At 41.9% G+C, this 27,850-nt stretch overlaps 1 protein-coding gene across 1 annotated transcript; it reads left to right on the forward strand.

Moving 5' to 3' along the window:
- Positions 1-2,870: 2,870 nt before the first annotated feature.
- Positions 2,871-27,575, forward strand: LOC121058490 (ankyrin repeat and MYND domain-containing protein 1-like; the record flags this gene model as incomplete). Its single annotated transcript, XM_040534067.1, is given in 18 exon segments — positions 2,871-2,993; positions 4,045-4,191; positions 4,670-5,106; positions 6,187-6,381; positions 7,160-7,346; positions 8,705-8,763; positions 10,195-10,366; positions 10,882-11,022; positions 13,258-13,428; positions 15,899-16,006; positions 18,259-18,318; positions 18,320-18,391; positions 19,145-19,233; positions 19,235-19,256; positions 20,840-21,005; positions 22,900-22,966; positions 24,601-24,755; positions 27,439-27,575. Coding segments are annotated over 18 exon segments (2,508 nt in total), but the record flags the coding sequence as incomplete, so codon positions are not given.
- Between the last annotated feature and the right edge of the window lie 275 nt (positions 27,576-27,850).

Below are 27,850 nucleotides of genomic sequence, written 5' to 3' on the forward strand. Positions count from 1 at the left end.
GTCTACTTTGTCTGAGCTTGATTTCAGCATAAAGTACCAATGCAGTATTCAATAAAAATGGTAATTGCAGTTATCTAAGAAAAACTGGCTTTCTGAGATAGCGGGTCCTAGTGTTTTACAGGATTTAAACTCCGTCCTTAGCTTGTTTTGTAAGAAACATCCATTAGTTCAAAGGTACAAGACTTGAGCAAGTACTCAGGAGGAATGAATTAAAGTGTTATCATTTGGCTGCAAGACAGTACAGTTTTATGTTTGTCTCTGATTTCTAGGGTTTCCTAGTGTTATGAAATGTGAACGGAACATCTAGGTCCTCCCTGTAGTACTTGAACAGAAACTTATAAGAAGCTTGTAAGTTTTACTGTAATCACTCCTACTACTCAGAATATTCTCCCCACCTGCTAAAATCCTCTTCTTTCACTTGAGCAGCCACTACAATTTCCCACTAGCACTCCCCTGCTTCAAATGCTCCTTGCAATGTTGCTAATTCTCCCAACACCCAAACCCCTCTACAGTTCATACAGGAACTTTCCCAAGACCTCTTCCTGGTTTGATGGTTACCATTTAGGCTTAGAGCTCTTGGTAAGCACGTGATGTTAAGACCATGGCTGCCTCCTCTAGTAGCCCTGGCCCTGGCCCTTCCTGCCCAGCCACTGGAGCCCCAGGGTCTCTATCCAGGCCAAGGGACACTGCTGCTGATTTCTTGTTTGCAAATTCAGTCCATAGTGAAGCTGAGCACGTGCACACACAAGATAGGACATGGACACAGCTGGTCAGACAGACTGCAGCAGACAAGGTGCGGCCCTCAACAGCACCTACACATAGGACTCACATAAACACAGAAAAACAACAAACAAACACCCTTTCTCCTGTTCCGCCGGCAGAGATAAAATATCACCACTGCAGGTACAAACATGACTCAGGATTCACAAACACACATTCACAGATGCCTCAAGTACTGGAATGGCCACTCTGCCTGACCTGTACCCCTGCCCAATACCTAAGGCTCCCTTACCTGCGTCTTGGGTCCCCTACTCACTGGCTAGACCAGCCTGATGTTTTCTGCAAACATGCAGCACTCACAGGACCGCCTTGCATGCACTCTACACATACAGGTTCCCCCAAGGCATACCAGTATGGTCCTCTGGCCACCTGATACCTTGGTATGGACCTGAGACCCCCCCCTATTCACTGGCTGAGGTTTACCAGCAAACTAGCTTAAAGTTCGCTAGCAAGTACACGTGCACATCCCATCTACACCGGGTTTGAGGAAGATACAGACACCTGCACTCCCCAGCAGCTGGCACCAGGCACACAAGCTCTGACCAGTGGTCCTGCTGTCAGTGTGGAGCTCCTCAGTCACTTCACTTACATGGGCCCACCACAGGAGTTGGTTTTGGGGACACAAACTGTTCCCACCACATTGGCTGTGAGTTAAAGACCCCCACTGGCTCCTGTAGCTGACAGCAGAAGCCAGAGTGCCCAGACACCCAATCTACCTCCAGCACCTGGCATCCATTTTCACTCACACAGACATAGGTCTCACCAGTAGCTGGTACTGACTCCTTGCAGCACGCACACAGGTAGGCTAGACTGTGTGAATATGCAGATATGCAGTTAGTTAAGATTTAATAAGAATATAGGACAGACTGCAGTGATCAGGTGCAAGGCTCAGCCATACATGCATAATGACTGGCCCAGTTTTACATGCAGCTGGCCCTCTTACATCCTTTTCTGCCCACATCCAATTTGTTTCTCCTTGCTCCTCCTTGTCTTGCACATCCCCTCATCAGTTTGTACAGTTTTTTTTGTTTCTCCCACACCTCTCCATCCAGGGTCCCCCTCATTAACAGCCTTACCAGCTGCAAAGTCCAGACTGATCTTCCCAAAGTGGCACACCTGTAGATTGTACCAGCCCATCAATTAGTGTGACTAGGAGGCTTGCCTCTTGCCTCCATGTTTGTCTTGCCAGGTCTGTGAATCTCACTTTTTTTTTTTTTTTCTGTTTTCCACTTTTCCCCATAGTTTTCTAATTGACAAGATCCCCAGTCAGATAGCCTTGCTGGAATAAATACTCTTACCCTCTCACATTCTCACATCAGTTCATGCAGCTGTGTTTGGTTCTCTCCACTGCCTCCCTTATCATTTGGCAGTTAGGTTTGTGTTCCTGTATGTTCTTGTTTATAGGTTCCTCTGTTTCTTATTTTTAAAGGAGCAGACATTCTTCCACATGCACGGTCAAGTGATTCCAAGTAGGTAGCAACAATAGGAAAAAAAAGCATCATCGTGACAAAAGTCTGTGTAGCCACAGCAGAACTCTGATGGGTGAGAAGAGCAACACAGCAGGGTAAGGTGGGAACCCCTGTGCTGTGCTGGTGGTGAACGAGGTGTCATGTCACTGAAGAGGTTGCTGGTATGGACATCAGGTAACTTGGGCTTACAGATTTTGTGTATTTCTGAGACAGCTGTTTACACTCTGCTCTTAGTCCTGCTCTAATCGATGACACAAGCTTGAAGTTCATCGCTCCATTTGAACAAATTGCCCGGGTTTGATATGATACCCGCACGCGTAGGGTTGAAAAAGTCTGGCAAAAGTGCCGCGAGGGTGTGAGTGCAGGGGGAAGGGGGACAAGCACCAGCCGTGAAAGCAGGGACCAGGCTGGGACTGCAGCAGGACGGGCCGGGACAGAGTCGTTGGCTGGCTGTTGGCGGACCGGTCCCGCTCGCTGCCTCTCCGCCGCTGCCAGCCCGCCGGGGTCTCCGTGGCAACGCCCCCATCGCGGCCGAGGCGCAGCGGCGCCGGGCCCGGGCGCTGCGGAGGGTCGGGGCGCTGCCGGTGCCGCTCTCTCGGCTCGCCTACCCGCCGGGCCGCCATGGAGCCCGGTGCCGGGCGAGCTTCCGGCCAGCTGGTGGCCGACGGCGGTGAGAAGGCGAGCGCGACCGCCTGCGGCCTCTGTCGCGGCCGGGGCCTGCTCTGCGGGCGGGGGGCCGGCGAGGTACGCCGCTGCCGGGGTGCTCGTCTGCGGTCCCGAGGAGAGAGGGTGGGCGGAGGCGCCTTCGTCTTTCCCATCCGAGCAGCAACGTGCCGCGGGCCTGCCCTGCCCTGCCCTGCCCGCTGCCTGCCCGGCCGGTGCCCCATACGGGCGCACGGAGTCAGCCAAGTAAAGCTCTCTGTCCTCCTGTCCCCCCCTTTGTTTTAGTTCCGCGCTTCGAAGAGTAGCCCCTTCCAGCTATGAAATATACAAGGTGGTGCTTTGGAGGTAATGCTTTCATAGCATCACTTTGTTGTAAGGAGATGGGTCTCTGAAATGCAGGTTTTCCTAGATATAACTCTGTTGCTGCCAAACTAAGTAGTTTCAGCTTATTCCTGAGTAAGGCAATTGCTTTCCTAGTGTCTGTGTAACATCTGAGAGCATGTTCACCAGGTGGACTGGTGAGTGTATCACTTGCCAAACATAATTTTATCATCTGGAATTAGGAACATTCTCCATATGTGGAGCTCTTTCCTTCTGTTTCATTAATAAGTGATTTGCAAGCACATAGCTAGGTGTTTTTTTGGTGAGGTGTTTTTCATTTGGTTTTGCTAGATTGTTCTGCATTTGAGTGTGTTCGTAATAGCTTGGTTTTGAGCCAAACGTGTATTTTCACGGTTCTACTGCTTTCCAATTTGCTTTGAATACAGAATTTCCCACCGCATATGTTTTGGCATGCAAGTCCTTATGAAAGCTGTTGAACACTTGAATAGATGCTGGTTTAGCCTGCATCACTTGACAGTGTACATCCAAGGACACTGAGATACATCTGCTGAAGTAGTGTGGACTGCTGATGGCTAGCTGCATGCTGGAGCAGTTGCTGGGGGCAATTGGTAAATCCTGACTGAGTTCTGAAGCCTGTGACTAAAATGGACTTGAGATCTTGAGATCTCTTCATATATTGGTCTCCTTCACCTTGTTAGTCCTGCTCTGTTTCAGTTAAGGAGGCAATACTAATTTCTGTCCACTCAGTTATATCATCCTTGTTATCTTTTTCCTTTGTTGTGGATTACAGAGAGATGTGGGACAGTTCTACATGGACCATCGCCATGGGAAGGGTATTTGCTACCAGCCTGATGGTTCCAAATTCACAGGAGCATTCTATCTTGGCCATGTGGAAGGCTATGGGACCCTGGAATGGAAGGATGGCAAAAAATTTCAGGTAACTGGAAAAATACTATGTTACTACTGTGATTTCCTAATTTCCTAGCCTTTCAAAGTCAGAGTGTTTTTTTTTGTTTTGTTTTGTTTTGTTTTTGTTTGTTTGTTTCAAGCAGCTCCCTTAATGTTTTTGTGGATGAGAGAAAAAGCTTCATGCTTTGATCTCCAGTGGGTTAGGGCACTCATTTCCACTGCTCATCTTCTGGTGTACTGAACTTTTGCATAGGGAAATATTGAAGGATGAAATGTGATACCATCTGTCCAGAACTAAAAACCTGATGCCTGGAAAATTTTCTTTTAGTATCTAATATATACCAAAGAGAATGCGAGGGCTTTGCAGTTCAGAATGGCTTCAGCAGTCTGTCAATAGGGTCACCAAGGCCAGAACTAGACAGATTAATCTAAGGAGAAACCAGACTTTTTTGTACAACTTGTTTGATCTCTGACTGATACTAATGAACTTACTTGTTTCCAAAAAGGGGCTGTACAAATGTGATGAGCGATTTGGACCAGGGATTGAGAGCTATCCAGATGGCTGTCAGGATGTTGGCTTGTGGCATGGGAATCATCTAATTAAACTGTGTGCTGAAGTACCTGTTTATTTTTCTGTCTTGGATTATCCAGAACACTGCAGATATATTGACGACAGTTCTCAAAGGAAGTATATTTCTGTTGAGGAGGACCCTTTTCTCCATAGCTGTAAACATCTCCCTTTTGATGATAAGGATATTTTCCCTGAAGGAGTCTTTGCATATTCTCATAACACAGATCATCTTACTTTGACTCACTCCTTCCTGGAAGATTGTGATGCTTGGTATTTTCAGAACACCACAAAGCTGCCTGAGGAGGACCATTGGCCTGTTGCAAATGTAACACCTTTGCTGGTTAGAATGCAAATGCATGCTTATAAGCACAGGTAACTGTTGATGATTTTTTATTTCATAAGCACAGGTAACTGTTGATGATTTTTTATTTCATATAGATTTTTAGATTTTTTTCTCTGCATTATTTTGTGTTCATTATTTTCAAATTTAAGTTGCATGATGGAAACTGTACTTCAGATGCTTTTTTATGACCTTGAGATTACAAGTTGGCAATGAGGATTTAAAAAAAAAAAAAAAAGAAACAAACACTATAATCAGCTCTCAGTTCACAAATTAAATGAAATTTCACTCTTTTACGTCAAACGCTGGTTTTATCCTGGTAACAGCTATAAAAATAACATAATCAATTATTTGCTTCTCAGAGTTTCTGGAAGTCCAGTTTTGAAAGGAATTAGGTCTTTACAGCCCTTGTCTCCTGTGAGATATGACCATTTCTGTTTAGAGAGTGCAGTGTCTTGTGCAGAGATGGAAACATGAAGAGACATAGTGGCAGATTTTCCAAAGAGCTGTGAATCTGGCCGCTCATACCTTTTAGTGGTTGTCTTGACTCTTCTCCTCAAGGCAATGCAAAATGTGCTGCAGCTAGTCTACAGTTAATACAACTGCTGACTGAACCTCGGTATTTATATGTAACTTGGTACTTGTATGTGGAAGTGCTCTTTCAGCCAGTGGAGTATTTTCTTGTTTGCTTTGTTGTTGGAAACACAAGCCAGGAATGCATATTTTATAGTCCTAGGTAAAGCAAGTGATGGAAATTTAATCGTGAACAGTTGTCCTGTGTGTACATGATGAATTGGTTCATTGAAATACTTGGAAATTAGCTTTTGTTTTCTTCTTTTAGCAGATATTTTGATGGCTGGATATTTGAACTCCTCTGTAGTTAAAATCTGTGTGCTGCTGCTAACACTCAATACACTGGTTTGCCTTTCTTCCTGTAATGTAAGCAAGCTTGTGCTATCTGAAATAGATTTTAAAATTATAGCTGGCCTTATTTGTCCATCCTGATCACCTCCATGCTTTCTTCTTTACGTGTTTTTTCTTTAACTGTGCTAGTGATCTAAGAATACCTAGCTGCTTAGTTGTGCAGTGGTTTTGTTTTTTTCCTCTTCTAGGCACTGTCAAATGGAGTTCATTTCAGATATCAACCTCATTCTCAATGGAGTCCACAGTAGTCATGGGCCTTCAGGCCCCAGGGAACTTGCTGCAGAACACTTAATTCAGAAGGCAGCAAGAGGAGATTTTGATGGGGTCTGTGCAGTTCTGAGGAATTAACTTGCTCATCTGGATGTAGCTGATAGACAGCTGCTGCTGTGGTAAGACTCTAAGCATGACTCTACCACACAATAACAAAATTCCTGCTATAGTACGCTGGATAAATTTTTTGTCGTTTCATTACATAATATGAAGGGAACGTTCAGTAAACAAGAAAAACAGAAAAGAATTGTGGCATGAGTAGTATCTGTAATGCCTGGTATCATGCCAAAACCCGTGGTAAATAAATTATCTAAAATAAGCCCTTTGTTAAATATTAGGAATGATTTCAAATGTGAAGCTTGATTTTAGGTTAAGATTATGCAGTAGACCTATGTTCTTGGATATGATGATGCCCTTATTTTTTCTCCTAGCCAAAGTCAAATTCAGACAGTTGTTATGGTTTTGCTGAAATGCTTTTGATGGTGGCTAGAAACCATGCAAGCACAACTTCAGTTCCTGTAGGAGGGGCATGAAATCCCCCTTCCCCAATCTTTTTATTTGTGCCTTTTCTGCTACCTGAATACTTGGCATTCATTGTAAATTGCTAGCAAAATCAAGATAGTAATCTAGAACACTATTTCTCCTGTAGACGTCTCAGTCAATTTTAGTCTCTTTCTGAATTCTCTTAAAGAAGGAAGAAAAAAGAAGGGTGTACTTGAGAATGGAATTTAGCTGAAAGATGTGTGTTGTGAGATCTTTAAGACATGGTTCGATATTGCATTTCTATTTTGTGGGAAATACAAGTTTGAATTAGCTAAATTACCACTACTTTAAAACTGTCATCACTTTTTTTCACGTCAAAAGCTAGAAGTGTACACATACGTGTACAAGTATGGGCGTTTCCCCTCTACAGGTTAATTCCCACAATGATGTTATCAATCTTCTTCTTGATAGTGGAGCGGATGTGAATAAGTGTAGTGATGAAGGATTATCTGCTCTCTCCGTGTGTTTTGTTCTCTATTATCCAGAAGAATCTTTTAAGGGTAATATTGCTGAGAGGAACTTGCACAGTTACAAGGTTTGTTTACTTCTAACTGAAAAGGACAGAATATAATGTATTATCTCCTCGAGTTGTAAGCTTGTTTTTTAAAATTACTGTGTGTACTCCATAGGAAAAATCAGAACTCTTGTGCATTTTGCGATCTGAGGATGCAGAATAATCCGTACTCTTAATGCTCAGACTCAAAGGACTGAACTCCACTGCAGTAACAAGTAACTCTGCAAGTGAAATAAGACACTGTGTCAATAGCAGAGGTGTCAGGCCATGTTTGCTAGGTGTTTAAGACAATGAAGATGCAGCAGGGCAATTGGTGGGATTTATAAAAGTGTAATTAGAACAATAGGGGGCAGGTGATTCTCCTGGTACTACAAAATCCTGCTGTCATGATTGAGGTGGCTAGTAAAAAGCAATTGTACTGTCAGAAGGCTCCTGATCACTCTGGGGAGGGGTGTGAGGAGGGGTTCGCAAAGGAAGTCTAATATCCGTAGTCTTCATCCTGCTGCAAAGAGAAATGTCTGCTCTGAATCTTCTTATGTAGACCATAATATACGTTTTGTAATAGTGCAAACCTGGGAATAGAAAAGGATACGAAAACAAGGGGTGTCAGGAATCACTAGCCAGGATGAGATAATAGATAAGAAAGGGGTCTGAGCAGGTAGAAATACTTCAGTAAATGCTAGAAATGGAAGGGTGCTGCTGAGACTTTCAAAAGAGATTAGAAAGATGATGGCCCATATATAGACATACTGGAAAGAGTGCAGTGGAAGGCCACCAAGATGATGAAGGGAGGGACTGGAGCACCTCTCCTATGAGAATATGCTGAGGGAGCTGGGACTGTTAAGTCTGGAGAAGAGGAGGCTCGGGGGGATCTCATCAGTGTCTATAGATGCCTGAAGGGAGGGTGCAAAGAGGATGGAGCCAGGATTTTGTCAGTGGTGCCCAGTTCCAGGACAAGAGGTAATGAGAACAAGCTGGAACACAAGAGGTTCCACCTAAACATCAGGAAGCACTTCTGTGCTGTGCAGGTAGTGGAGCACTAGCATAGGCTGCCCAGAGAGGTTGTGGAGTCTCTTCCTTGGAGATCTTTAAAAGCTGCTTGGACATGGTCCTGGGCAAGCAGCTGTAGGTGGCCCTGCTTGAGCAGGGGGGTTGGACCAGATGGACACAGAGGTCTCTTCCAACTTCAAGCATTCTGTGATTCTGTGATAAAGAGTCTCTCCCTATCTTCTCTAGCAGTTATTAACTGGATTCCATTATAATTGTATGCTGCAGTGTGTTACTGTTCTGATGTGTTAATATGCTGCGTCATACACTGGAAGAAGTCGTTTTTTTTTTTTTTTTCATTTTTGTAACCTCTTTCTTTTTTAAATCTTAAGAGGAATGAACAATCAGAATCCTCAGAAACAGTCGTTGGGGCTGAAGGCATAATCTCAAAGTAAGTTGCATACACTGTCAATGGGAGATCAACCCTCATAAAAACCCTTTTGTACAAAGAAGGTAACAGTATTTCACTGTTTCACAGAAGGGTGCATCCCTTGCAGGGAAAGATATTTTTTGCATGTTTCACTAGGTAGATCTTGTTTTCATGTCAGTAGAAGCCCTCATTGTTTATACACTCTAAGGTAACTCAGGCTGACAGTGGGCAAAGATAGCAGTAGAAAAGTCTTTTCAATCAAAGGACACTGTGCTTGAGCAAGACAAGGTTTCTTGTTAGCAAAAAGTGAAAAGCTGCTAAGTATGCAGTGCACACTTGCAATGTAGTATAGACAGGAGGAAGGAAATGAATACCTTCACTTTACTTCTTGAAGTCTTGACTCCATATGAACTTCCTGGTTGTTTTCTGCAAGTGTCTGTTTGACGCTATCAACTGAAACGTAGTGTAGCTATTTAGTCATTTGGATTCTTGAAAGGGCCACATAATTGCCTTTTGCTTTGTGACCAGAGCGATCGCTGGAGATGACAAAAATTTTGTGTTGCGTTTTATGCCACTGTAGGTCATTCTGCTACATTAAAACTCCGAAACTGAAAATTCCTGGTTGGCCTTGACCCCTTATATTTTACTTTTGTGTCATGTCCTCCCATAATTCTTCGTGTCTGAAACATTTTGTGTATTGCATGTTCTTCATTGGAATATAAAGATCCATTGAACTGAGTAAAACTGATTTAATACTATGCCTGAGAAGTCTCTGCTGAGAACACTTTGTGATAGAGTTTCTAGGTGACTTCCAAGTGCTGTTTGCCCACCATTTTTTTTAAATGTTTTTGGTGGTGTCAGGTTTTTCTTTGGGGGGTGTGGGTAGTTAGACTACATGAAAATGCAGAGGGAATCATAGGTCAGCCTCCTGAAATATACTGTTCTAGTCTAACATAGCTCCTGTTCCAGTTTTTGTTTAAGGCAATCATAGCTTTGTTTTCTTGGGATGGATGAATGAGGTATTACTGAGGGAAGAACCTTCTAATGAAGTTTTGATTACAGGACATATGAGTCTGTTTCTTTGATTTAAACAAGTCTAAAACTCAATGCTCACATGTCACATGTGAGTGACTGGTGGAGGTACAGAGAAATTTGCCTATAGATGCCCATGCAAGGGCTTTTTATGACCACAGGGACTGCTTTTGCATGCTGCCCCTTTAGCTTAGAGGGCTGAGATACACTGGTAGGTTTGTTTCCTGTTCAGGTAATAATACTGTTGCCTGAGTGGTGCTGTGGACAGTTGTGATGCTTCCCTAAACAGTGCCGTGTCCTGCCCCTGCAAAGTGACAGCTTTCATTTCTATTACCTGGGGGTCATCTTAGTCCAGTAGCTTTGACAGTTCTCTTGGAAGTTGCTAATAAGTTATTCTAGTATTTTTCATGTCAATTCTAGGCAACAGAAGAGATGGGAGACAATCCAACTGCTGCTTCGCCGAGGTGCAGATCCCAATGCAGCCTGGGTTCCACCACACATTCTGTTCTTTGCCGTTAAAGCTGCAGATGCAGAAGCAGTGAAACTCCTTGTAGAAAGGGGAGCCAGGACTGATGTGTGGCTTCCATCCAAGGTTTCACTGGATTATAATTCATAATGGGGGTGTTCTAGATGCATGCTGCAGCTTTAGTGCCCTACTGTAAAATATCCTCAGTCTCAGAATCAGCTTTAGAATGGAAAGAAAGCTCTTTAAACTGTTTATCTCAAATATTTTTTTTTAGTAGGAAGAACTAAACTTTTCTTATTCTCAGAGTTTTTTTCTTTTCTCATTATGTTTCCTTGTTTGCCAAGCTTGTGAGTGGCTGCGGAATGCTTGTGGAACTGCTCCTCAAGTTGGTAAAGCTGTTATCATCTACACCCAAGCTGAGTGTCTGGGACTTCTAGTGTTCCATAGTTCTGTGGTGCTAGCTTCTAGGTTTATGGTAACTGTTAGTGAGACACGCAACATGTAGGAAGAGTCATCTTGTATTATTCTTCAGAAAAAAAATATTTGGCCGTGCTTAATTTCTGCTTGTGATAAACATAATGCCTTAAGCTTATGTTTTATGCTTTATGCTTTACATCTTAATGCTGTGTTTGTGTTTTCAGTTAGGGGGTTTAACTCCTCTCCACATAGCTGCATCAATTCCTGGGGAGGAAGGAGTCCAGATAATGCAATACCTCCTGAATTCTGTCCTAGATCTTGATGCAAGGGCAGAAGATGGAGACGAGGTATATGGTCCAGACAGGGTGAGTTGCTTTCTGATCTCATCTTCTTTCAGCTGTTGATATTCAGACTGCACGGGACCTAAGCAGGGATTTGAGCTTTCTGCCTGCTTGATTTCACAGTGAAATCTTTGCAGTCTATTGGGGTAACCTTTAAAAAATAAGAAAAATCCATTTGAGATCAGTAGTATTGGGTTGCAGTAAACACATTCTTCTGTTTTGATGCACTAGAGTATTTTGCTGTCATGTCTTATACCAAAAAGAAATCACAAATCTCTTTGTGCTCTTCAGTAGAAGTGTCTGAAGACATAATGGCAGCAGAAATGTATGAGACCTGCTTGTTTCATCTCCATGGAGCTGAGCTATTGCTATCTGTCTGTCTGTCTATGTCTCATTTCCTTGAATCTAGGCTGTCTCTGTTGGGTTCCTGGAGCATTCACTATGCTTACAGAATTGCAGAAAGCCAGCTCAGCAGTATGCTTTTTTTGTAGTATAGAACATTTTAGTTAGAGTTGCCATTTGTGATGATAACTCTCTACTGCTGCTGGAGCTATAACCAGCAAAATATGCTTTTTCTGGCATTTATTACCTGAGAAATTTCTTCAAGTCCTGTGATGATGTGATTATATTACTAGAACAGTTGAAAGGTTGGAAAGAACCTCTGAAGATTGTGCAGTACAATATCCCTGCTCAAAGCAGGATCAATTGTAGCAGGTTGCTCAGTATCTAGTCCAATTGTTTTTTGAGAATCTCCAAGAACAAGTTCTCTGGGCAACCTGTTCAGTCACAACATTTTTCCTCACGCAGACTGGGATGCTGTTGATCTTCTATGCTGCAGGGGTGCGTTGTTGGCTCATGTTCAACTTACAGTCCACCAGGATTTCCAGGTCCAGTTCTGGAAAGTTTATTTATTTATTTTTTTTCCATCTGTTCGGCCCTCTTGATGTTATGGTTCCTTGGGTTATTCTTCTTTAGGTAAAGGACTTTGCATTTCCCTTTGCTGAATTTCTTGGCATGCTTCTCTGCCCAATTCTTCAGCCTGTCCAGTTCCCCCTGAGTAGCAGCAGCACTGTCTGGTGTATCAATCACTCTTTCCAGTTTTGTATCGTCTGTTTACTTGATGAGTGTGCACACTGTCCCAGCATCAAGGTAATTAATGAAGATGTTATATAGTATTGGCCCTGGTAACCACCCGGGGGTACAGCACAGCTGGACTTCCAGCTGCTGATCACAAGCCATGATCCACCTCACTGTCTGTGAGACATTATTGAAAGCCTTGCTGTAGTCAAGATAAACAACATTCACTGTTTTCCCATCTTTCACTGAACTGCTCATCTTGTCATAAAAGGCTATCATGTCTGTCAGGCATGGTTTCCCCACCACAAATCCAAGGTGATTGCTCCCAGTCACCTTATCCTGAATATGTTTGGAGGTGGTTTCTCAGAAAGATTTTTCCATCAGCTTCCTATAGGCTGAGGTGAGGCTGACCAGCCTATTGTTCCCTTCATTCTTGCCCATAAGAGTGATGCTTTCTATTTGCTGGCTGTTAGTAACTCCCCAGCTCACCATGAACGTGCAGAGATAACCAGAGTGGCCTTGTGATGACATTGGCCAGGTCCCTGGCATACCATTTGGCCCCAGTTACTTAAAAAAAGGAGTTGGCTTATATAACTGGACTGATAAAATTTTTCTTGCTGTGACAAGGACTAAGGTGAACGTCTGCAGCACAGAGATTTAAATGGCTTTTTTTCAGTTTGTATTTCAGTAGCTTGTTCTTAGGTAGAAACAGTATTCAATTGCAGAATGCCCAGACATTGTGTAGGCAAGATTTACTTTCTCAAATATAATCTTTTGTATTCGTCTGGTCGGTACTGGCCGGTATTCATAGACCTTAAATGAATGACATGTGAATGAGTTTGACTCAAGGAAAGCCCTTTGTGCCTGAAAGCTTGCTTCTTCTCTCCCGCTTCCTAAACTGTATCATTTGGCCCAGTAAGCTATTAACTTATATCTCTAAAATTTTCTTTCCTTAGATTCCTCAAGTGGTTTTATTAAATTTCTTAGTGTGCAGTCCTAAAGCAGTCTGGCAGTTGAAAGATGAATGTCAGGAAGAAAGTAGAAAAAGGGGAGCTGTGGATTTTGTGGGGCTGAACAAGTCTTATGTATGATTTACATCCAGACCAACGAGTGACCAAGCAGGTTTATTTTCTGTTAACTTGTCTTTAATATATGTTACAAATGTGCACTAATTTCACTTAGATTCCTCTTCCTCAAGACAAGGAAGCCAACTTGTCAGGTGATGTCACTTTGCAACTGAAAAACGAAGCAGGACCACCACAAGAGTACTTCTCCTCCAATAGTGGTCCTGTTCCTGAAGAAGGTGGAAGAAGTGCACTGCATATTGCATGTGAAAGAGAGGATAACAGTGAGGTAAGAGCATAGCATCTGGGGCTCTGCTCATAGAGAGTAGTTCTAAGCTAATCTCAAATAACAAACTCGGTATCATAGAATGGCTTGGGTTGGAAGGGACCTTAAAATCACCTAATTCCACCCCCCCCACTATGGGCAGGGACACTCTTCACTAGACCAGGTTGCCCAGGGCCTCCACCAACCTGGTCTTGAACACCTCCAGGGATGGGGCATCCACAGCTTCTCTGGGCAACCTGTTCCAGTGCCCCACCACCTTCTGAGTGAAGAAGTTCCTCCTAACCTCTGATCTAAATTTCCCCTCTTTTAGTATAAAACCATTCCCCCTTGTCCTATCATTATCTGACTGAGCAAAAAGTTGCTCTCTATCTTTTTTATAAGCTCCCTTTAAGTATTGAAAAACTGCAATAAGGTCATCCTGGAGCCTTCTCTTCTTTAGGTTGAACATCCCCGGCTCTCTCAGCTTTTCTTCATTAGAGAGGTGCTCCAGCTCCTTGATCATCTTTGTGGCCCTCCTCTGGACCTGCTTTAACAGGTCCACATCCTTCTCGCGCTGGGGGCACCAAATCTGGACACAGTACTCCAAGTGGGGACAATCACCTCCCTTGACCTGCTGGCCACTCCTCTTTTGATGCAGCCCAGGATGCAGTTGGCCTTCTGAGCTGCAAGCATGCACTGCTGGCTCATGTCAAGCTTCATTCACTAGAACTCCCAAATCTTTCTCTGCTGGGCTGCTGTCAATGAGTTCTTCTCCCAGTTTGTACTCTGGTCTGGGATTGCCCCGACCCAGGTGCAGCGCCTTGCGCTTGGACTTGTTGAACCTCATTCAGTTCACATAGGCCCACTCCTCCAGCCTGTCCAGGTCCCTTTGAATGGCATCTCTTCCTGCTTTGGTATCAACTGCACCACTTGGCTTGGTGTCATCGGCAAACTTGCTGAAGGTGCACTCAATCCCACTGTCTATATCATTGTTAAAGGTATTAAAGAGTACTGCTCCCAAGACGGACCCCTGAGGGACACCACTTGCCACTGGCCTCCACCTGGACGTGGAGCCCTTGACCACCACTCTCTGGGTGCAACCTTGTTGTGGTTTAGCCCGGCTGGCAGCCAAACACCACACAGGCGTTCGCTCACCCTCCCCCCTCCCTCTCCGGGATGGGGGAGAGAAACAGGAAAGTGAAGTCTGTGAGTTGAGATAAAGACAGTTTATTAAGACAGGGAAAAGAATAACAACAACAACAACAATAATAATAATAGTATTAATAGTAATAATGTGTACGAAATAAGTGATGCACAATGCAATTGCTCACCACCCGTTGACCGATGCCCAGCCTATCCCCGAGCAGCCGGCCCCCCCCTCCACCCCGGCTAGCCACCACTATATATTGTTCAGCATGACGTCAGATGGTATGGAATACCCCTTTGGCCAGTTTGGGTCAGCTGTCCTGGGTCTGGCCCCTCCCAGCTCCTGCTGCATCCCTAGCTTGCTCGCTAGCAGGACAGAGCGAGAAGCTGAAAAGTCCTTGGCTTGGTGTAAGCACTGCTCTACAACAATTAAAACATCAGCATGTTATCAGCGCTCTTCTCATTCTAATCCCAAACATAGCACCCTACCAGCTACTAGGAGGAAAATTAACTCTGTCCTACCTGAAACCAGGACAAACCTTCAAGCCAATTCCTTATCCACTGAATGGTCTACCCTTCAAATTCATCTCTCTCCAATTTGGAGATCAGGGTGTCATGTGGGACTGTGTCAGAGGCCTTACAGAAGTCAGAGTAGATGACATCAGTCAGTCTTCGCTTGTCAACTGGTGCAGTCACTCCATCATAGAATGCCACCAGATTGGTCAGGCATGATTAGTAGTAGTAGTGAAGACATCTCATCTGTTGTTGCTGACAGAATTCAGGGAATAAACTCTTTTCCTACTGAACTATTAGTGTTGTACAGATTAAAAATCTATTAGCATTTGGGGGAAAAATGTTTCTTAAGCTTTGGATTTCCATTTCAGAAGGGAAACTCCTTTAGTCGAGTTTCCACGGGTTACTTGGCCGTTAACTTTTATCATCCACAAGACCAATCTGAAGTTAGATGGTCTTAGTTTTGGCATTCGCTAACCTGTGTGCGTTTGTTTTTGTATCATAGTAAGATTCTTCTAGCAGATTTGGAATGCATACACTTGGAGAATGGTATTTGACAGGAGACATATATTCACTCTGGTGGCAGGAGTTGATGAGCTTTGGTAATCTAGTTGCAAAGAGGTTTTATGTATAACACCACTGTGCTTGGGCTGTCACCCATAAGAAAATGGATGAGTATTTTTACTATAACATCACTGTTTAAGTGAAAGCTTTGAATGTGTTTTATGCTGCTCATTTTATTAATTATACTATTATTATGATGTTTATTTAATATTAAAAAGTTGACTTTATTATGATCTAATTCTACCTTTTTCCACCTCACCTGCCTAGAAAGCATGCCAGAGATGTTATCCGTCTCCTTTTAATGCATAAGGCAAATCCAAACATATTGTGGAGTGGCCATTCACCACTTTCCTTAGCAATTGCCAGTGGGAATGACTTGGTGAGTATCTTTAAGCTCCTTCATTTTTTTGATGTACTTCTTCATTTCTGTCTGCCCTCTCTGATGACAGCCAAACTGCATAATGAATGGTGCTTGCCATCACAAATTTCCAGTGAAAATGAAGTTTTTACTTTACTTTTAAACCTATGGGTGCTTTGTGAGCTGAAATAGAGGAGTCCTGAACGACTAGGATGAGGTAGCCAGAAATATTTAGGTAGGATTCAGAGGGCCTTGACATTTGGAGAAGTGTATTCTGTTTGATGAATTACAAGAACATGCAGTTTTCTGACATGTTGTCTCCCTGCCCAGAGCGACCCAACCAAATGTCAGAACACTTTCTTCTGTGTAGAAGACAAAAATTAGTTATTTTTATTAAGAAGTCTGATCATTGATTTTTTTCATAGATCAGCAGACTTAGAGAAGATTTGGGATGTAGTGAGGCTCAGCACTCCACAGATGAGGATTGTAGTTCACACAGTGGAATTCAATGTCTGAAGTTAGCATCTGTCTTCCTGGAGCAAGGAATTGACTGCCTTTTGCCCACACTGGGCCCTTCAGAGCAGGTCCACAGCACCCAGCATAGTGCAAGACGTACAAGCAAATTGGCTAATGAAGCAGACATGTCTGCAAGCAGTCTCTGCCTCTCTTGCATTAGAGTTCTGTGTGTCTGGGCTTCTGGACGCACATAAAGCAAGGGAGGAGAATGAGTGGCACCCAGGCACCCCTACTGAGTTCAGCTACTGTGCAGCCACCACACAAGGCTGTGGGAAGGACATCTTTGAGGGAGCAAGCATGACTGCAGCCTAGTGGTTCAAATCAGCTGCAAGGATCAGGGTAGGGGTATGATTTCTGCTTCTCTGCTTGCTTTCACCAGTAGAAAAGCACACTAATAACCTAGAGAAGAATTATCTTGGAAACACAGCTACAAGCAAACCTAGGGGGAAACCCTTTTCCGTGTTTTTGATGAAACCAACATTTTACCTTTTAGTCTATCACATTGTAGAGTATACATAAGATAAATGATAGAAAAGATCTGTTGTGTGTTGTTTACTATTCTTTAATGATATTAATTTCACTGGAAAACAATGCATTATAAAAATTAAACTGGATGCAACATAATATGGAGTTAGATTGTGGACTATGGAAGTAGATATAATAGAAATAGCTACAACTGCATACAACATAGAATAGATTGTCTGAAATCTTTCAATTGGGAGCTTTTTCCTTACACTGTCTTCATAATTTTCAAAGACAGTTTTGGTATTTTTCTGGAAAAAAGAAGTGTTTTCTTGCAACACAAGAATTGAAATTTAGGATTTCCCATTAGAATAGTCCCATAGCCAACAAACGCTACTGCTTCTCCTGCCTTCTCAGAAGCTAATGTGATGAAGTAATGATTAATAGAATATAAGTGATCAACCTATCTAATCCTTATCTTTGTGGTAAAGTGTTTTTAAAATTGTATATATGTTAGAACAGGTAATTTTTAATGCTATGCTTTTATGTCTTTTTCACTATTGGTAAGTATTTCATGATGACATTATCAATCATGCTTCTGTATGCTCCTGTATCACAGAATCAGAGAAAGGCTAAGGTTGGAAGTGACTGCTGGAGGTCATCTGGTCCAACCCCCTGCTCAAACATCACCCACAGCTGCTTGCCCAGGTGGCTTTTGATTATCTCCAAGGAGGGAGACTCCATATCCTCTCTGGGCAATCTGTGCCAGTGGTTCGTCACCTGCACAGTAAAGTAGTGTTTCCAGATGTTCGAGTAGAATCTCTTCTGTTCCAGTTTGTGCCCACTGCCTCTTGTCCTGGCACTGGACACCACTGAAAAGAGCCTGGATCTGTCTTCTATAAATAGACATTATCTATTATTATGTACACCTTGAGCCTCCTCTAGTCTAAGCTTAAGTGACCAGGTTTGCTCAGCCTTTCCTTCTACCACAGGTGCTTCAGACCCTTTCTCATCTTTGTGGCCCTTTGTTGGATTCTCTCTAGTAGCGCCAGGTCTCTCTTGTACTTGGAAACCCAGAACTGGACATAGTACTCCATGTGTGGCCTCACCAGTGTGGACTGTACATCACAAATTTGTGACATATACTAGCAGATATTCCAAGCATGCTGTGTTAAATACTGGAAAGCTTTAGGGTCTTGACCAATGTGGCTAGGTTCTCACTTTTGTGCTGTGAAACAGTCAAAAATGGCTTCTCGATCCACTAATATGTCACATTTGCATATGCACATTCGCAGGCAGTGGTTGAACTCCTCAAGCATGGGGCTGACCCTAATTTGACAGTAAGTGGTGTGGTAAAAAAATGCTCTCTGTGCAGCTGTCAGTACCATGTATAAACAACAGAGAACAACAGCACAGAGGATTGCTTTGGTGAGAGAACTTTTTTTTTTTTAATTTCAGAAAAAACACTGTTTTTTATCAGGTGCCTTGTGTTCCTTTACTGTTTAATGGATAAACTGTTTCTTTGAAGAACAATTCATTTTTGTTTATTCCTAATGCTGTTTTTCTGTCCTGTGGAACAGGGGGTTTGTATGGAAATTCATTTTCATGTTTGAGTAAATGTTTCCTCCTTGTTTAGAAGAGGAAAAACTACATTAAAGGCAAATGGGGTGATTGTATCAGATCTGACTGTTATCTGCTTTTATAAACACACCAAGCATCCACATGAAGAGAGAGATGTTGCGTTACTGTAAGCGGGTGAATACGACTTGGCAATAAGTGCACTTTTTGTTGAAGTCAGTGGCCGTGTTTGACCTTGTGGAAACTGGAGTTTTTCTTCTCATCCCAGAGAGCACAGAACTGATTTAATTCAGAATGGAGGTGAAGAAGCCTGCTGTTGAGGGGTCTGGCAGAGGAAGCGATTGCTTCATCTGTTGCTGCAAGATTTTAAGATGCCCAGAAACAAGTAGCAACTGCCTGCAAGAAGACTTTACTTACAAAACACATTTAGATTGTCAATCCATCAACAGCTTTAAAGGAGCAGAAGAAATGCATGGTTTGATGCACAAAATAGTCTCACAAATAGAGATCAAGCTCTGATACTCAGTCCTGTCTCTTCAGCTGTGACATTTTTGTTGGAAGCTTTTCTTTTTGCTTGGATGTACGATGATTTGTTTTCTTCAGGTTGATAAGCTGCTTGAAGCTGGTGCAGATATCCTTGCACCAGTTACTCTTCAGGAAGGACAGTAAAAAGCTGTGGGAACAGATGTCGACTGCCTATTACAAATATTGTCAGGTATGACTTAAATATTGGAAAATACTGTATTCTTTGCATCCATTCATATATAGGGTCCATTGTGTCCTTGTGATTTGTCTAGTATCTTCTTCAGAAATGCTCACTGGAAATTTGCTTTCTCTCCACATATGTCATGAGACGCCTTTCATTCACTTCTGAACTTTAATAATTTAAAGTCTGAATACCTCTAGCAGTTTTGCCTGTGAAGATAATCTGTGCTGTCAAATGGTATAGCAAGATTCCATTCATAACTGAATTGAAAAAAGTTAATTCTAATCTTAAAACCAGCCATTAAAAACAAATGTCATGTTCATGAGGATACAATCAAACCACGAGAAGATATGATGATATAATTATATAACAATATGATTATTTTATATACTATGATAATATATAGTGTGCATATATGATGATGATAATTTGAGGTGTGTTATAAGCTATGAAAAGACATTACAAATCAAACTTTAATGTGTTTACAAAATAATATTTGAATAAAACATACATTAAAATATGTATCGTATTACATGTTATATATTATATAAAAAGTAATTTATGTATATATTTACTAAATAAAGGGAATTACTGGAGTGAGCCTTAATCATTTATTAGTTCAGTATAAAAGGAATCTTACTGTAATATAGCTAATACTAACTAATCTTACTGTGAAGTATAACTAACAAATTTCTGCCTGATTCTTTTTTCTCAACCTATTTATTTCAAAAAACAACCCTTTAAAAAGCCTGGGATTCTATGGCAGCTCTGATTAGAAGCAATTATGCCTTGGATCATGAAAGATTTTTTTATAGCTTTCTTCTTAACAAAAGCTTGCATGATAAACATATTGATTATCTCTGGGACATAAATGGTACTTCTGAGAAGAACAAAAGTAATAGTGAGGGTGTGTGTGTACCTTGTAGTACTGCAGCTGCCTCCAAGCTAGCTAATATAGCTCTGTGACTGTGGGATCCACCATTGCACATTGTTCACCGAGCAGCCTGCTTGGAGCTAACACGAGGCTTTTTGCATCCCGTACCAGTATGCTGTGTAGAAATTTAATTTTGATTCTTTTGCTTGTAATCACATCTGATCCTCAAACAGGAAAATAAACAGTTTATAGCTGTGATCACAAGCAAACTCAGTCACCATAATCCAGGTACCTTACTTCTTTCTCTTGCGGCTCTGGACTTCAGTTTCTTCTTCTTGTTGCCACTCACTACAGTGAAGCAGTATGGCAAATGCAGAAACATAATAGTGGACAAGATGTCTTTCATTTCCAGGAAACTTCTCAGTCCTTCCAGAAGTGCTGGGAGAGGAGCCCTACAAGATGAGGGCAGCTTCCCCCTTAAGGAAACATTTGAAAATTGTTTTAGTTGACTTACTGAGCTCTCACCAAACTGATAATTGAAATAACTAGAACTTCTAAACTGGGCATGTCCTGTGCCCATATCACAGACTGAACTCCAAACCAGGATCTATCAGTGATGATACTGCACTTTTGGAATGGGTTGACTTTAACTCTGAAAAAAATGTTGTTTAGATTTGTGTTCCCATACATTACTGAATTACGTTAGAGTATGTTTCAGGATAGGAGAATTGCTAACACACCATACCACATACTGTCAGCATCTGAGCAGGAAGTTTTTCAAATACGCCAGTTGCTGCTGGAACACATTACAGCAAAGCTCCGTGAGACTGTCATCCTGAAAGAGAAGGAGTGGGATCAAGAAGAGCTGAGAAGATCCAAGAAATGTTAGTTCAAGCCTAAGAGTATTTCAAGATTAAGGGTAGCGTCAACGGGTGTGAAGGGGAATTTAGTGTTACATTCCAGTATTGTCTGAAAAGGTCACAATTAAAACTGCTGTTACATATTTGATAAGGAGGTTTAAGAGTTCTACAAACATTGAAAAGAACAAACAAGGCACAGTGGAGGAAATCTCAATATGAGCTTAGCTCCTGTCATCATCTTCCTTGTGAATTCCTATACGGGATCTACTACCATGTGTTAATGAGTGATTGAGGGAGCTTGTTTTCCTAAGACCTTGGTTGTATTAATGCTCTTCTGCTATTAGAGTAGCAAAAGTGAATATAGAAATTAAGATGATCTGAGTGACTTCCTCAGTAGTGCTCAAATACGTAGTGAAACCAGGCTTGGAATCTTGACCTCCCTATACCAGTCTTTGAGGTATATGTATCACACTTGGGAAGTGCCCTCTGAATATCAGATTGTTACCTTTACGGTTCAGAATAACCTGAGATACTGTGGCTTGGCATCAAGCAGGAAGTAAAGGTAAATTATCTGTGTGGTTTCTTCTTTCAAAAGTACTTTGGCTCTTTTTTGTTGGCTTCTGACATTCCTAACCTGATCTCCTTCAATGATAAGATGACCCACTTAGTGGATGAGGCTTGGCTTACGGTTTGGACAGATGTCCTGTTCACCGGGTAAAAAAACTGGTTGGATGGCGGGGTCCAAAGGGTTGTTGTGAGTGGCGTTCAGTCCTCTCGGTGGCAGGTCAACAGTGGTATTCTTTGGGGCTCAGGATTGGAGACAGTTTTATTTAGCTTTTTCTTCAATGATCTGGATGAGGGGATCAAGTGTACCTAAGTAAGTTTGCAGATGACACAAAGTTGGGCAGGAATGTTGATTTGCTTGAGGATAGGAAGGCTCTGCAGGGGTTCCTGGGTAGATTGATGGGTCGTGTCTAGCTGCATGGTCTTCAGCGGGGCTGAATGTCCGGTGCTGCAATTGGGTGACAATAACCCCATGCAGCAACACAGGCTCGGAGATGAGTGGCTAGAAAGCTACCAGGACGAAAAAGGCCTGAGGTTGCTGGTTGACAGCTGGCTGTATGTGAGCCAAGGGCTTTCTGGCCTGCATCAGAAATAGTGTGGCCAGCAGGACTAGGGAAGTGATTGTCCCCTTGTGCATGGCACTGGTGAGACTGCGCCTTCAGTGCTGTGCTCAGTTTTAGGCTCCTCACTACAAGAAAGATACTGAGTTTCTGGAACACATTCAGAGAAGAGCAACAAAGGTGGTGAAGGAACTAGAAAATAAGATGTATGAGGAGTGGCTGAGGGAATTGGGGTTGTTTGGTCTGGAGCAGAGGAGGCTGAGCAGAGACCTCGTGTCTCTCTACAACTACCCGAAAGGAGGTTGCAGTGAGGAGAGTGTCAGTCCCTTTGGTCAGGTGACAAGTGATAGGATGCAAGGAAATTGGCCTCAAGTTGCACCAGGAGAGGTTTAGATTAGATATTGGAAAGAATTTTTTCACAGAAAGAATGGTTAGGCATTGGAACAGGCTGCTCAGGGAAGTGGTGGAGTTACCATCTCTGGAGGTATTTAAGAGATGTGTGGACATGGAGCTTAGGGACATGGTTTAGTGATGGACTAGGTACTGCTAGGTTGGTGGCTGGACTTGATGATCTTAGGGGTCTTTTCCAACCCAAAATATCCCATGATTCATTGACGGAATATGCATTTTATTATGTATCTTCAAATTTTATACAGTAGACAACTCATTTGGTAATGTCTGGTGAGCCAAATAGACTTCTAACGAAGGTGGATTTTGTGACTGGTATTCTAATTCTCAAGTTGGAATACTGATTTTTGCTCTCTTCTCCTCTCCTCTTCCTTATGTTATTGTAGTGGATTCAGTCATTCATACATGTGTTTCAAAGATGAAAGAGAGGAGCCATCATGTGGAAGAAGTGAGGTATGACAGAGATACTGCACATAAGTATTGACTGTTCTTAGTAAAAAAAAAATGACTAGGTCCTATTTTTTTCCTCACAGAGACTGTCATCACCGTGCTGTTCTTCTTTCTAATTTTCCCCTCTAGTCTATCCAGTCTTGTCAGGTGAAGTTAGCTTCTTTCCTTGTTCTGATCACATCACTCCTTTTCAGCTTCAGAGTTCATCACAAGAGCCTGCATAATACTCAGTCTTATTGCAGGAAGCAGTGTATCCTTGTGTTTTAAACCAATTCATGCCAAAGGTATCCTAGAGTAGCATGCAAATGCTAAGAAATAGGCACATACAAGTTTTGTATTGTGTTTCTGGACTCTACAGGAAATTGCAGGAGAGACTGGTACAGTTCGGGAACATTCTTGAAAAAGTTCAGTAACAAAAGTTTGAATAGTAAGGGAAATATGTGCCTCAGGGATACTGAATTCTGTCATCAGTTTCTCCTGCTGCAGGGAATTCACAGGATTCTCAACTTTGTCTCAGTATTTGAATCAAGAGGAGGTAACATAGGTATCAGGAACTGGGCCACTTTTGAAGAGAGAAATTGTGAGGTAGCATTTCTGTTGCACCATGATGGACCAATAATAGTATAAGGTGCAGAGATTGCCAGAAGAAAATAAAATGACTTAAAATAAAATCTGGAACATTAAAGTAGCATACAAAGATTTTATGAATAGATCTCAACAATGACTTGCAGAGAGATGAAATCTCAGTGAAACTTGCTAGCTATTGGGAGGGATAAAGGAATGCATTTAATAGAGACCATATCACACAGCTGGAAGGCTGTAAGATAAAAGTTCGGTAGTATATACAATGTATTCAATATTGCCTGCAAAAGCTATAAAGTATTTAGATGTATCTTAACCTTTAAAAAATTATAATAGTATCACAGGAATTAAAGTTTTTGCATGAGTAGCTTTTGGCTTTATCTTATATCTGATCTTGTCAAATTTCACAGGCATAGAACTATTCGGCTCAGACCATACTATGGAAATCTGTGCTGTAAAGGGTTCTTAAATATTTTTAAAAGATTGTAAGTACACAGCCAAGCTTGCAATTACATCTAACAGTCTGCTTCCCATTCTTACTGAAAGACCTAGCCCAAGCACTCTTTGTTTTCTGTTCCAGCTTTGGAATAACTGTTGTGGCACAGCGGCCTATGGGTGTCCCTTTTTGTCTCTGCAGTCTTCCAATATATTCTATGAGGGTTTTTCAAGTTTGCCAGTTTAGCTTCATTATCTCCGACCATATATAATCTGTCCTGCCTACCAGTTTGAAAATGGACCCAGCGTCATGAGTAGATTAAAGCACACAGTGTACTACAGGATGTAGATGCTGGTTTAGTAAAGGCTTGGGTATGTTTCTCACTAGAACACTTGGCTTTTGGGGGGCTTGCTTTGCTGTTGGTATGCGGCCTATTCCCCGCAGAGTCCTGTGAGAAGCTGCAGTCTTCTGATTCCCTGTCCTTGAGTACTATGACATTTTTGTTTCTATATTGTATCCATTTGGATTTAATTGTATTGTAATATACATGCTGCCAGGTTAAGAAAAAAGACTAAACAAACAATAATATTTTTTTATTTGACAACTACCTTTGTTCTAGGCTGCCATTGTTTAAATACTGCTATCAATGTGGACGTTCTGTTGGTGTTCAGCTATCACCTTGCATATGTTGTCATGAAGTTTTCACTTGCAGTGAGACTTGCAGAAGGAAATCCTGGAATGAACAGCATAGGCATGAGTGCTTGGGATTGCTGGGTAGGTCTGGCTGTCATTATTATATGAGTACAGTGTGTTGTACATGTGTACTGACTTGGACGTGTCTTCCTTGTAACGAATCTGTAAGATGTGTTTTATGAAGAAATTTAAACAAGAAGGTTTGATTAATTCATTTGAATAACTGTGTTTTGAAAACCACCAACTTTAAGAGAGCTGCTACAGTGTCATTGCTCTCATTTCAAGAGAGAAGAACCTGTAAGGTGGGTGCTGAGCAAAGGAAATACTCTTCCCAAGACTAAGGTTAGTTACTGCAGACATCAACAGACAACTCTCCAGGCTGAAGGACCACAGTAAATCCAACAAGCGAAGCACAGTAGGACTTTCTGTACAAACTCTGTCTCTTAATAACCTCTATGTGTATATTAGAATAGGTATCAATGGGATTTCTGATTTTATGTATGGAATTGTCGATGCCACACTACTGTGGATCATGGAAACCACACGTGTTGATTAAAATGTTAAAAAAAAAAAAAAAAAAAAAAAAGAGGCCACATTACACAAATGACATGCTACGTAGCAGTAGAAGACTAGCATGGTGGATATAAGAAATTATACTGCTTTATATTAGATGTTCACATACAGTGAATGAGGAATCTGTCAAGTATGAAAATGAATACAGAACTACTGTCATTCTATGACTGATCTGACTTTCAGTGGCTGTCTGGATACATGTAAAACTTGTGTACTGGGGGGAGTGAGGCCTGTCCAACTAAAGATAAATTACATCAAACATAGATGCTTACCAGTATGGGGCTCTGAATATCTTCTGGCAGTTTTACTAAGATAAGATATCAGTGGTGTAGATTCAGAGATTATATGGGAATAGATGAAATTTTACTAAACACGAGGAGATTTCCTTTGCAATTTAATCAAATGCATTGGTTTTCTTCCAGTCCTTTCCTAAAGGTTTGCCACACTACTGCACACAATTAAAACGTCAGTTTCATTCTTTTCTGGAAAATACTTTTCACCCACTTACACACTTCTGCCTTTATAATGTGCGATGCACTAATATCTGCAATTGCTTGGAATAAGAAATACAACAGCTGCATTACCGAATAGCTTTACTGCTATTTTTTCATGTGCTTGGGGTGGAAATGGAATAAGACTTAAGGGAGTCCTGAAGATTAAGCACTGCACATTTTGAATCATCAGAGGACAATAAAAACTGACCAGGAGAATGACAGATGTCTCCAGAAAACCAGCAGAATTTGTTCGGTGGTGCATTTATTGCTTAGACAGCATTGTGTTGCCCTTTTCCTTTGGAACATCTGAACAACTCAGTAGTTGAAGACTGGGTGAATGAGGTGTTGGGTCTCCACTGCTGAGTTCTGGGTGTTGACTTCCCCATAATGCACTGACTTTTGTATCTCCAGAGCTTTTCCTGTTGTCTGGAGTCCTTCTTGTTGACCTTTGATAAAGCAGACAAACAAAAAATCTGACATTGAAGAAAACTGGTTATTTAAGTTGATGAAAAAAAATTGTTACATAGTTGTAATGGACAGTTTAGAATAAGGAAAACGACAGTGCAATGTGTGAGGTCTACAACCGTAGTGGGAAAGTTTCTTCTCACCTGAGATCAACATATTGACAAGATATTGACTGAAAGAATTTTCAGTGGAGAGAATGGACATCAAGCTACAGGAAAAAAATGGTGGCAGTTGTACACTGAAGGACTTAAACAGGGAAAAAAATATGTGAATTTAGATAACAGAGTTGTATTACCCTGTCTTTAAAAATGTAATGAATGTGTCAGTAATACAGCTGGCTGATTCTAGGATGTTAACTACTGCTCATTGTTGTGGTAATCCCTTTCCTGTATGGCAAATGCCAAAGTGATAATCCTGCTGGAAACAAGGGTATTCTGCAGAAAGGAAAGGTGGAAAAACAGGAAATGAAAGAGAACCTTAACCGTAATGATTCTATGATTAACAAAAACAACAACAACAAAGGAAGGGAAGGGAAGAATCTGGGAAGAAATGTCAGGATATAGAAAGGAAAGGAAGTGACATGAAGTAGAAAGAAGTGGTAGAATACAGGCAGTAATGTTATGAAACAGGAATAGAAAGAAATTGCGGTAACTAGATGGTGAATGATGGAGGTGATAGGGAATGTTATTTAATAGATGGGAATAGAAAGAAATGTCATATAGCAGTTGGAAATAATAGGAGATGACAGGGAATAAAAGGAAATGACAAATGGTAGATAGAAGAGTGATGGGGAATGGAAGGAAATACAAAGAAATGGCAATGAAGAGCAAAGAATGATAGAGAATAGATGTAATTCACAAATGTGAAGCTGAAAGGAGCTGGCAGCATTTACTGGGCTTTGTGCATAAGGTTTGCTTACAACAAAAAGGTGTTCAATGGATCACTGGGCAGGATGGCCCATCTTTCCAAGAACAACATGAGCCTCCACTGCAGGTGTTCCCACAGTTGGATCAAGTCACATTCCCTGGGCCTTTCTTTTGACGCTTGAAAACTAGCTAGGAATAGAAAGAAATGACAAGGAAGTTTGGAGTAGAAAAGAATGATTGGGAATAAAGAGAATGATATGAAATGACAAACTTCACAAAGAAGAGTACAGGGAACTACAGGCCAGTCACTCTTCTCAGTCAGGGACTGAGACTGTCACTGTCTCCTGTAACACTGTCTCCTCATAGACAAACTGATGAAGTATGGGTTAGATGAGTGGACAGTAAGGTGGACTGAAAACTGGCTGAGTGACTGGTCCTGGAGTATGGTGATCAGTGTGGAAAAAGTCCAGATAGAGGCCAGTCATGAGGACAGTGCCGCCTGCGTAGGCACTGGGTCCAAGAGTATTTAACGTCTTCGTTAATGACCTCAATGACAACCTTAATGACCTAAGCCAACAAGGAGAGTTGTGCTGCTGGACCTTGTATTAATGAAATGAGGAAGGACTAGTTGGAGCTGTGAGGGTCAGGGGCAGCCTTGGCTGCAGTGACCATGATATGGTGGAGTTCAGGAACTTGTGAGGAGGAAGCAGGGCAAAAAGTAGGATTGTGACCCTGGACTTCAGCAGAGCAAACTTTGGCCTCTTCAGGGATCTACTTG

Source organism: Cygnus olor, chromosome 22 (genome assembly GCF_009769625.2).
Source record: "Cygnus olor isolate bCygOlo1 chromosome 22, bCygOlo1.pri.v2, whole genome shotgun sequence".
NCBI lineage: Eukaryota > Metazoa > Chordata > Aves > Anseriformes > Anatidae > Cygnus > Cygnus olor.